Source organism: Artemia franciscana, chromosome 13, assembly GCF_032884065.1.
Source record: "Artemia franciscana chromosome 13, ASM3288406v1, whole genome shotgun sequence".
In the NCBI taxonomy this organism is placed as follows: domain Eukaryota; kingdom Metazoa; phylum Arthropoda; class Branchiopoda; order Anostraca; family Artemiidae; genus Artemia; species Artemia franciscana.
The window spans coordinates 32,602,592-32,614,604 of NC_088875.1; the positions used below are offsets into that span (position 1 = coordinate 32,602,592).

Genomic DNA, 12,013 nt, shown 5'->3' on the forward strand with positions numbered 1-12,013 from the left:
GGACCGAAGAAGTTTTCCGCTATTCTTTATTCTGGATTGGTAAATAACAAATTGTAGAGTAGTAAACTTTATTAATCTTATCCACGAACCTTTACCCCTGGTTCCCACTGCTGCGTCAATCCCAACACGATTTTTTTTTTCTGGCGGAACAGACGCACGACAGAATCGGATGGAGGTTCATAAAGAAACGCAGACTTTTGCGTCGCTGCGACAAACTCTAGAAGAATTCAAATCAGGTTCTCAAACTAAAGCAATGAGAGTGTTAAGCCAAATTCAGAAAAAGGCTATTGCACTTTATCTGCTGAGTAAGCGAAGAAAGCAGGCAAGTTGTTGCTTTTAGGTTTACGTAGAATATATAGCTAAGGTTGGGTCACCAGTTTTTCTAAAATTCACAATAAAAATATGCGTTCTTCTTTCTAGTTTAGTCCCAATTGTTTTACTGCTATCTATTTTCTTTCTTTTTAAGGCCTTAAATTCAAAAAACAGATAAAAAGGAAAGAGTAATTTGCCGTCCTCATCCAGGGCATATCATAAATGTAATTTGGTTATAGAATTTTAAGCTTTATCAGGTTTATTTGTTAATACAGTGTATTTAGATAGAATGTTTAACACTTGGGGACACAATATCCTTGCCACCAAGTGCGCCTGACAAAATACTTGTAGAAGGAGGGAGAGCAGGATGGCATTTATGTCCAGGGGAGATTAAAAAAAAGAGAAAAAACTGGTAAAATTTTAGAATAATGGCATTTATACTGTGAAAATTCACATCTAGGTAAAAAAAACATATACACAAGAGCAGCATGCCTTTTTTTGCTTGAGGACTTAAAGACATTTAATTCTTTGTCTTTGGTCCAAATTAGCTTACTTTTTTGGTTACAGTAAATCTTGAATCATTTACTCTTTATCAGGAATCTTTGTTCATTTCTACAAAGAATAGGTTAAAAATTGTTATAAACATTGAAACATTTTGCATAATTAGACTACTGATTTATGTTTTGTATTTTGATAATCTTTAATATGCATTTTAACCTACATAATAGTGCTTTATAATGCATGGATTTAGTTCTTTGCAGTATGCTTATTTTTTAATTCCTGATATTAGTTTATTTCTGCCATCCTAACAAAAACTGTTAGGTTAGCCTTGAATTGTGTCTTTTTTGACAAGTTAACAAAAAATCATTTGCTATATTATTAAAGAATTTTATTTAGTAAATACAATAGAAATTAAATCAGTGTCCATGAGGTAACAGATAATTGCAGGTGGACCTTGAAAGGTACCAAGGCAAATAAAAGATGGATCTTGCTATTGACTTGTGTTGCAAACTTATTTCAAAAATACTATTTAAATTGCAGGCTTGGACAAAGGATTTGCCTAATCATTGGCTTCTTTTACATCTTGTCAGTTATTTTTTTTCAAAGTTGCAGGTTTTAAAGCAAGTTTGAATCAGGAATTCGCCCTGCCATTTTTAGCCTGTTAATAGTATGTTTTCAAAACTTAAGGCTTGAAACATGCTTTAATCAGGAATTTGCCTTGCCATTGGCTCATTTCAAAAGCCTCTGTCAAGCCATGATGTAAGCTAGCAACAAACAAAAGTTTTCCAATCAGCAATCTTTAAGCAAACTTGTTTGAGCTTCTGCTTGATTTTGCAAGCTTGCCCCAAGCTCATTTGCTTTTCACAGCTAGGCTGATTCAAGGATAATTGGGTATGAGGATATTCTTTTTTTCAAATTTGAGACACCTTTTTTCAAATCTTTTGCAAACTCATTAAATAAGATTTAGATTTAGCAAAAATGTGAGACTCAAATACTTCTCATAGCCTCATTTGTCCTTAGCTGTACTGCTATTTTTGAAAATTGTTTATTTTTATAATAGATAATCTCATCAACTTCATTAAAGGTCTCTTTGAGGGGCTAAACTAAGGTAAACATCTTGAAGGATCTTTCTGAGTCATAATTTAGTCTCTGGATCCATTTCTGAAAGATTCAGTCTTGTACTCAACTACTTTATAAGATAACAATAGCCCTTCATTGGGAATTTAGTCCTGGTCTTCTGGAGGACAGGGAAGGGTTGAGGGGGACTCTAGAAACTGTCTAACTCTCTCTCTCTTGCTCCTTTAAAAACCCTTGTTGGTAAGCTGTTATTTTTAGGCTTCCATGGAATTTTTTTTTTTAGAAACTCTAGTTTCTAAGAAAAGAGAAAAATTGTTGATATAGGTGAATGACACTTTCAGAATATAGTCTACACCCCAAGAAGGTGCCTTAAATGCTTACTTTTGTCTATCCCCCCCTCCCCTAGGGCTCCAATTTTATGAAATGCTATGAGTCAGTATCCTTTTAAGGGGAATAAGCAGAGTTAAACATTATAAGCATTTTCCCCAAGTTCTCATTGAGGTTCTGGATTTATTTTTCAGTTCTACAGTTTTTTGCTAAACTACTTTGTGAGACAAAAAACAACCCTTGATCTAGGATTTTATCCAGAGCTTCCTGGGGTGGAGGGGTGGTTGCAGCCATAAAGATTTTTTAAATACTCACTAACACCCCCCCCCCCCCTGTGCCCCACTAGGTTTCTAGTTTTATGAACTTACAGACCATTAAATTCTTTGTATCATACTTGATTCAAACTTCCTGAAAAAGGCAAATAATCATGTAAATGGAGGACAAACACAAAAAAAAAAATCCTTAAACAAACTTGCTTCAAGTGTGCTAGCTCACCAGCTTTTTCCTTGTGGGAAGCTCAGATTAAGGCTTGGAGAAAGCTTACAAAACAAGCTGATAGCAAGACAAATCATTGTTTCAAGTCTGCAACTCAGAAAAAAATCATTGTAAAGGGTTTGTCTCCAACACAAGCTTGTTTTAAGCATACAGCATGGGATGTTACCTTCAGTATGATTGAAGGTAAGTTTGAGAGCAAGCCAGTGTGAAGACAAATCCTTGATTTTAAATATAACATTTAAGAAAAAATAATTGAAACAAGCCAATATCAAGGCAAACCCTTGGTTTGCCTTGATATTGACTTGCAGGTATATATAAATCTAAATCCTTGATTCATGCTTAGTTCTTTTATAACATTTACTAGCAATTTTGTGTTAACTTAAAGACACTAAATTGTTACCTAATGAATACTTTTATGCAATAATTGGGGGAAAGTCCAAAAGTCTTTTGTTTTAGACAAATTTTTATAGGACCTTCAAACATAGAAAAAGACTATGCACCACATCTCAAACTTCCAAATATGCACAAAATATAATACAAACTTTAAACTAGAAAGCTTTTGGGAATTTTTTTTTAGATTTGAAAAAGTTTACAAGTTTAATTTTTACTTGTTAAACTGTTTGAATTTAGTGCTAAAACTTAAGGAGCAATATAATTTATTACATATATTGTTTGGTAGTTTAAGCAGCAATGTTTTGTTAGCTTGCATAAACATAATTCTTAGGAAATAATTTCAGCAGACTCACTGCTAACATCAGGGGCCAAACAGAAAAATATGCATAATTTTAAGGAGTGAATTCATTTATTATACAGTATGCTCTTTACATACAATACATTTCAAAAATTAAAACCATAGGTGCAAATAAGTGATGAGATTGTTCATGAATTGGTTTTAACACAGGAATCACTAAGATAAGAAATCACATAATCCTTGGGTTGAAGACTTGCTGCTCCTGACTTCTCAGGTCAAATTAACATAATTTTTGACCAGAGACAAGGAATCTCAAGGCTGCAAACACTCAAACCTGACAAACAGCATGCTGCCTTAACATGTGTCTGCTTTGCTCATGCCATATATGACCATCTTGCTTGATTCAAGCATTCACAACAAGGATTGGTATCAGGTTGCAGATTGGTATTGCATTTTTTTTTAGTTTTAAGCTTTTATCATCAAGGGTGAAAATTTCAAGGTAAAACAAGCTTATATTTGGTGTATAAGGCCTGTTGCCAATTATTATTATGAAAAATTGTTTTCAACCTCTGCTCATTCATGTGTGTAATGTTTGAAATATTGTATGAAAGTGGGTTCTAATTTTGAAAACAGAATCAAATTTTGGATAAATTTCAGTTCAAATGTTAACAACAGTATTGCACCTTAAATGCTGGCAGCCAAAATTTGTCAGAATAGAAAATAATTCTAATCAATTGACAAATAGAAAAAATGATATCACTTTGGATATGCTTTGTTTCTGCAATGCATATTAGGCCACATAACATAGCATTTGGGCAACTGTGAATAAGTCGTTTAAAAAAGAGATAAAATCAAAAAGGAAATATTGCTCTAGGCCTATACAAGTTTGCTACACATCTTAAAGATGTGTTAAATAATTTGAAAAAGTACCCAAATGGATGGCTTATACTACATTAATTGCTATCCTTAAATAAACATAATCAGGAAAAGAATGACAGATACAGTGTCAATTGCATTTATTTGAAATAAATAGGAATGAACTAAATATAGTGTAAATGTTTAATTTGTGTTTACAGATATGAAAGAAAAGTTCCCACTCCTTAACCTGTAAGAGGCCAACGCATATTCTGACACCACTTAATGTTTTTTTTGGCCATGTGGGTATTGTTTTTACATATAGGCTAACCATTGTAAAATAAAGGCTTCTCTGTTGGAGTTTTAATTATCACTTCCTTGTTATTGCAGCAGTTTTGGTGTCATGATTTGCCTGTACAATTTACTCCTTAAGTATTCTGGCTTTTGTTTTGGCTGTTTTAATCATCTATTTCAAAACGTCTAGGCTAACTTGGTATTCAACAAACATTCATAATATTTTGCAAATTTCCTTTAGTTGTTTTTCTTAGAAATTTGTTCAAAAACTCAGAGAAAGAAGGAAACTTGAAGGAAAAGAATGCCTAATTCACTCATAAGGGACAGGGTATTTGGATTTTTTTTTCTATGGAGGGAGTTTAATATGCTGCTATTTTTCAACAAGACACCCCTTTGTTTCATGTTAAACCTCATTGACCCCTTTCACCAAACTATCCAGACTATTCAGTCTAATGTTCCACTCTCTTGTTTGTAGAGCTTGAATCACCCTAGTAAACTCTTGATTTCAAATCCATAGAAAAATAAGAAACGTTTGAATTGTTGATAGTATTCACTGGGTATTGATAGAGAGGATAAAAATTTCCGAGTACCTCAGGGACAGACTGAAGGGAAGGTATTGTGTGAGGGGGGGGGGAAGTGCCTAAAAAGTTTTATCTCTAATTGAAAGTATATTATATTCTTCAACTATGACCTCCAATGGGATTCATAATTTATGCACAGTTAAGTATCCAGCTAAATCCAAAGATACTGCATGATACCTGGCTGTCAAATAGTGTATCTGGAATATCTCGAAAACAGCTAGCGGTGACAAGTTGATACTTTGAGTCAGCGTTAAGGGGGGGGGGGGGCAGAGAAAGTGAACAATGATACAACTTTGGGGACAGGGCTTAGGTAAATAAAAAAAGGCTGCAGGCATAGGTTTATCCAAACATAGTATCTTCAATGTTTTAGGGGTTGGAATTTAAAATTTCAGTTTGTGCAGGAGAATGGAGAGGAGAGAAGCAACTTCAGATTCAAATCTGCTGTATCTTTAAAAGACTTAGGGGATGGATTTCAGATTTTCAGGCAGTTTAAGTGAGGCATTGGAGCTCAAATTTGGGTGTCAAGGAGTAACTAATAATGTTGTTTCCATTCCATCTGAAGTTTTGAATTAGCAGCCACCATGAAATAAGAATTTTTTCACATCTGGGGACTGAGGGAAATAAAAAAAAAAAAATCCTAAGTGGTTTGAATATGTCAAAATAATGCATCTGCAATATCTCTTAAACGGGCTGGGTATCAAGTTTAAGCATTTAGGGAGTACTAGGGGCGCCAAGTGGATCTCAAGTGTTGCCTTGGCGGGGGGGGGGTAGAGGAATCTAATAATGTCTTTTCTCCAGTTCACTTAGGCGATTTTGCACTATAATCCTCCCTGGGAGCTATAATCTACCCACACCTAAGTACAAGGTAAACAATATATACATGTGTTGCAGAGTGTTTGAAACAGTGTATCTACAATATCTTGGGAATGGCTTTTGGTGATTAAGCTGAAACTTTTATGGGTTGTTGATTGAAGCCAAGTGGACCTCAAATCCTGACTTGGTAAGAGTAGGTAGATGGGAAAAGTCAAAAGGCTTGGTTTCTTACTTAAAAAAAGATGGCACTGTAAGTCCTTCTTGCTCTAGAATCTTTTCTGGGTCACATAGTGATGCAGAAACAAAGAATTCATGTGTGCAAAAACATTCAAAATACCATTTTTGCATTATTTCTGGAATGGCTCAGGGGATGGAGTAGAAATTCTTAGATGATGTTTGGGGGTTATTTGGAACTTAAAATTTTGAATTAGGGGAGAGGCAGATTGAAATTGGGAAGAAGTGTTTATCCAGACTATTAAAATAGATAATTAACAATATATCAGGAAAGAAAGTTATGGATTGAACTTGAAGTTTTAGAGTGTTGTGTGGAGGGATGTTGCAAGCACATTTTAAATTTTTGTTTACAGGTAGGATATCTTTGGGCAAAAGAAAACATGTCTCCAATCTGCCTAGAAGTTTTTGAACTAGTAGCCCAAGTCGCACTTTGAATGTTCAGGGTGTAAGACAGTACATTCACCCACACGATCCCAATCAGGTCGGAGTCGGTCTTTACTTAACATTTACAGTTGCTATCCTTTCTATGGAACTCATTGTTTGTCAACATAAAAATTAAGTTCTGCCAAGTTTTTAATATAAACAAAAATAAAAGCAATTAAAGATGCTCTTTTTCAGTTATCAAGAATCTACAATATGGCGAATATTATTGTGGATGCTTTAACACATCTTCTGCAGTCAAATCCTAATTTGACTAGGAACACTACAATTCCAAAGGATGTTCTTGTTAACCATATTAAACTAAACAATAGTAAAATCTCAGAATTATCAATCCAAAAGAACTTAAGGGATTGCGTCAGTTCTGGTGAGATCATGGCTTATGGAGGAAATTTCAGGCTTACAGACAAGAAGCTTACACTATTGCTAGAAAGGCTTCCAGTAGACAGGTCTGAAAAGGAGAATACTACCAAGCTAAACCAGCCAAAAGATGATGTTACATCAAATCTACCAAATTTACCAGAAGATGATGCTAAGGCTGTACATAAAGTGGTTCCGAACCTGCTGAAAAGAAGCAAGAAATCAGAAGAGACTAAAACACAAATACTGGAACGACAAAAACGACAAAAGGTATATCGTTTTCGATGAATATGGTTCTAATTTAGGCCTATAGTACTGATTATTGCTCTCTGCTCAGTGAAAATAGTTTACTACAATTTACTAGGCACAATAATCTAGTCAGAAAATGGCCCATGAACTAACATGGTAGTTGTAGGGCAGCAAATTCATACAGGACACTAGGGTATATAGGGGTGCTATTGTTGATGTTAAAGTAAAGGACATAGTGTTGAGATATCCAAAATGTATGTAAAGCTAAAATTTAGTAAAGGTAAACTGCATACAAGGCAGTTATGAAATCGATAGAAATTGGGATTATAATTTGAAAGGAATGTCCCAAGAATATTTTGTTATGAAATATCTAGAATTGGAGTTGCCTTTAAATTCTATCAATATCAAAATATTCCTTTGACAATGAATTATCTAGAATCTGATATTGTTGAACATGTATGATATGATTTTAGGAAAATAGTTAGTGAAGAAGCAGGCAATTCTTTAGGAAAGGAATTTAGAAAAAAATGTTTGTAACATTTCAAACTGAGGGCCAGATAGTTGAGAGTGTGAAGTGCTCTGAGCCGTCACTCAATATCCATTGAAGGAGCCAGTTTTTGCTCTCCGGATTAAGCGAGTTCTGTATACCCTTGAAAAATATCCCCTGAAACTACTAATATTTGAATGTGCTAAAACTTCTTGGCGAGGCGAATGACGGACATTCAAAGTAGCCTATATACCGACACGTAACGACCAATACACGTTCCTTTAAGATTCAGCTAAAATTGGGTATGAACGCCTTTAGGATGAATAATTTGTATTTTTACCCTTTTGCTGCTTTAACTGTCATGTAATTTGCCACTTCGCCGGAAACTGTAAGAATTAAATTATATGCTCTAAATTTGGTGGTGCTCTTAATAAATTAACTACCGATGCCCCAGTGATGGTACTCTTAATAAATCAACTACCGATGCCCCGGCTCTGTGGCATGATTTGTATGTTGATTATGGAAATGTGTTTCATATATGCTATAGTATAAAGTGCACAAAATATCTTAAGCCTGTAAATCCATATTGTCAACAATTGGCCTATACTTGTGGAATATAAATGGCTTACTTGTTAATAAATTTCTGGTTTTCGAGAGTTCCCGCTCCGAGTCTGCTGTCGTTTACTATCAAGAACAGCTGTTACCCAGCATGACGTGAACATGTTGTTACTTGATGAAGTAACAACTTCATATTTCTTGCTCTGTGCCTTCTAGGTAGCAGAATAACAGAAAAATGAAAATTTGTGTTTGCAATCGCCAAAAATTGCAAATCAGTGTGCATCTAAAAACAATTTATTTTAAAACTATTTCACAAAAATAGAAAATCAATGAATTTTCTTGACGAAAAATCGAAAAAATATGAATATGCTCGACAAAAATTGAAAATGGTGAAAAGTTTGGAATGTAAATTGAAAATCTTTGAAACCGATTGACAAAAAAAGAAAAGCTATTTCGAGAAATTGAAAATATTCTACCCTAGAATGTGGGACAAACGTTTGAAAAAGACAAATTTACGGAAGCAAAAAATAAAAATATGCAAATTTTCGCAATAAAAAAAAATGTTTAAAATGACCATATTACCCAAAGAAACCTGTTTTTCCTCTTAGAAATAAGGACACTTGATACTTCGTCTGCTTCCCGAACTAGCTGCTTTAAGTTGCCTTGAAATAGATTAATTTTGACAAGGTTAAAGTAGCGCCCCACTCTGGGTGAATTTCACCATTATATCAATCAAAAGCCATAATACTTAAATCTAAAGTGCTACTGCAACCTTTGATTCGATTTCCGCAACAAAAGTGTTGTGGGACCAACATTTTGATTTTTTTTTGTTTTTCGAAAGGCCGTAGTTGCCAAACAGTTAAAGCTTTTGAAATTGTATGTCTTATGAATTTCAAAAAAAAAAAAAAAAAAAATGATGCCATTTTTCTTAAAAATGGTCATGAAAAGGTTTGATGTTCTTAAAAAAAACATATACAAATATTTAGTTTCCTAATAATTACAAATTTTCAGTTTCATGTTATTAAATGTATTTGTAAAAATATACTACGAATAATGCTTGCTTAGCTGAGTTGGTTAGTGTACCAGAATTAGTGATCTATTCAAATCAGTGAAATCTGACCCTTTGAGGGGTATCCGATTTTCAATTCTTGCAATAATCAATTTTTTTAAAATTTACATTTATTATCGCAGCAAACCTTCCATATCGTTGTAAAATCCTATATATTAGACTGCTCCTTCAATGTTTCTGGAGGCCCACCCTTTCCTCCCAAAGGTGTAAAGTGTAAAAAGGATGTATCCTAAATATTACAGAAGATATAGCATTTGGCACGTCTAGTTGTCTGTTTTAAATATTTTGGTAATATAAGTGTTGAAAGAATCGGTAGTAAACAGTTAGTTGAAAAGAACTGTAAGTAAGGAGTAACTCGGGCCAAAAGTACCGGAAACTCTAAAAAAAGGAGTTTTAATAAAAATTAACTCATCAAAAGAATTGTCTTTTTATGCTTATTCGAGATGTATAAAATTCATGAAGTTGAAAGTAACGCGATCTTAATGGAAATCATACTATTAGAATCAGCATATCAGAGAACCATACTCATGAGGTTTCAAGCTCCTATATACAAAAAAGTGGAATATGCATTTTTCCTGGTAGTAAGATCACGGATGCGTGTATTTTTGTTTGTTTTGTGTGTGTTTTTTTTGGGGGGGGGGATGACCGTATCGATCCAATGGTCGTAGAAGATCAGGAAAGGGCTAATTTGAATGGAAATTGAACTCCTCCTTTTTAAGTGACGAAACGATTGTGCTGGAGAAAATTGGTGTTTTCTCTCTTTTTATGACGCCAAACTAAGTTTTGCCCCAAAGAGGACCACTTTGCTATCGATTGAAAATTCTGAGATAGCCAATAGATTTAAAAGTATCCAAGAATTTAAAAGTTTATATTGAGCCTGGTTGTAAGGGAAGCAATTCCGCACGGGGAGACATTCGTTGTTGAACAGTCATGTAATCCTTCCATCATAAATGGCTAATATGAACATCTATCTTAATATTTGATTTCAGTAGGTTTATTCTCTCGATTTTTCATGAAGTTGTTTTTAGTGATGTAAAATTGTGCGTCAGCTACTATGACTGATGAACGGTGGGTCATTTTGTAGGCTGGCGGAGGCTGATGCCTACGAAAGTGAATTTCAACGCCCAAATTGTCTAGACTCTCCATGAGCTTTTAGATAAATATAGAAAGAGGTATTGGGGGAGGTGGAAAACTAATCTTTCGCCCCCCTTGATTCAGATTAAGCCCAGATAAGGGGGCTGTTGTGTGATGGCTTGCTTGTTATTACAGAAAAATGTTTCTAAGCTGTATTTCAAAGCTTCTTTTAACTAAACTGATTTGCTTTATATTTCATAAAATTAAACACAGTGATGTGTAAATACGCATTAGATATTATGAAGGAGGATTGGTGGGTGATTCGGTTGGTGAAGAGGGTGGAGATCCCCGGAGAGTTTATTTTGTTGAGAAAAATTGATAATTGGTAGAAGTTTCTGTGTAATCCCTCTTGATTCTCGGAAATATTTTTGGTCTGCGCTTCTATTATTGTTGCCATCGGGGGAGGGTTAATAGTGCCCCTCTTGTTGCAAAAATCTTTTCTAGTTTAATATAACATTTTACATTCATGTGACTATCTTCACAAACGCTGGAAAAGATGGGGCGGAGCATCATGAGTCTCGGCAGGAAATTTCTGGGTGAGGAGAGTTCTACAAAGAACTTTGTTTTAAGCGATTTTTTAATTTTAATATTTTTCTTTTCCTATTTATGTACAGTGTATCTAAACATGTATACAATGTATTTCAATATCAGAGCTAGTGTAGAGGTCGCACTGGCTTCAGCCGTGTAGAAGACTAAATGTCACGCATAATGTCCGTCCAAATGAACAATAATACCCCTTTCCGTTCGCCCGAACTTCTGTCATAAAAAATACTATTAAGGATTTGTCCAACAAAACTACTGTTTATCGAGAGCATAAGGGCCGTTGAATTAGAAGAATAAGTTTTTTTAAGCCGCAAAAAAAACTTTAGCGTATTGAGTGATGGGTTGAGGAGGGACCTGCACCCCTTACGTACAAAATAATTTCTATTCGTTTAAAGTTTTAATGTTGCTCCGTACTTTCAGTTGAAAAATAAATTAGTTTTTATATTCAATTTCTGTTATAGGCTATAACCACTATAATCACTGATCTGCGAAAATTGAGTAATTATTACAACTTTAAAGACTTCTCCTGACATCTTACTAGCGACAGGGGCCCTGGGCCTTAGCTTTTTAGCTTTTTTGCTAATCTGGCAATAGTAAGAAACTTTAAAGTTAGTATAAAAAAAATGTATCCACGTAGCAGTCGCTGTTTTCACTATTTATTTAATGTCTCTAAAAGTCATATAATAAAAATTTCAGAGAACACGTGTACCGTTTGACCCTTCAGATGATGGCTCATGGCCGGAACAACCCAAGAAACGAGGACGTAAGTAAAATTTTCATTGAGTCTCCTAAACAAATTGTAAGTATTTAGTCTCTTAGCTTTTCTCCTTGTAAGAAGTATGATATAACCAAAATTTACTCAAAGCAAATGTTCAGAAGATCTATCTAATTAGAATCAGATGTCTCCGGCATTTGAAGTAATTTGTTCGGTCTTTTTCTTAAGGGTTCCCCTCTACTATAGTAATAATACAATTTAGAACTCTCTGGATGATATC

At 34.4% G+C, this 12,013-nt stretch overlaps 1 protein-coding gene across 4 annotated transcripts in view; it reads left to right on the forward strand.

Moving 5' to 3' along the window:
* Positions 1-12,013, forward strand: part of LOC136034811 (uncharacterized) — a 116,769-nt gene that overhangs the window by 91,870 nt on the left and 12,886 nt on the right. For all 4 annotated transcript variants that reach the window (XM_065716237.1, XM_065716238.1, XM_065716240.1 and 1 more), the window contains 2 exons: positions 6,799-7,248; positions 11,715-11,781. In XM_065716237.1, coding sequence (XP_065572309.1) covers positions 6,799-7,248; positions 11,715-11,781 — 517 coding nt within the window. The remainder of the gene's footprint in view (positions 1-6,798; positions 7,249-11,714; positions 11,782-12,013) is intronic.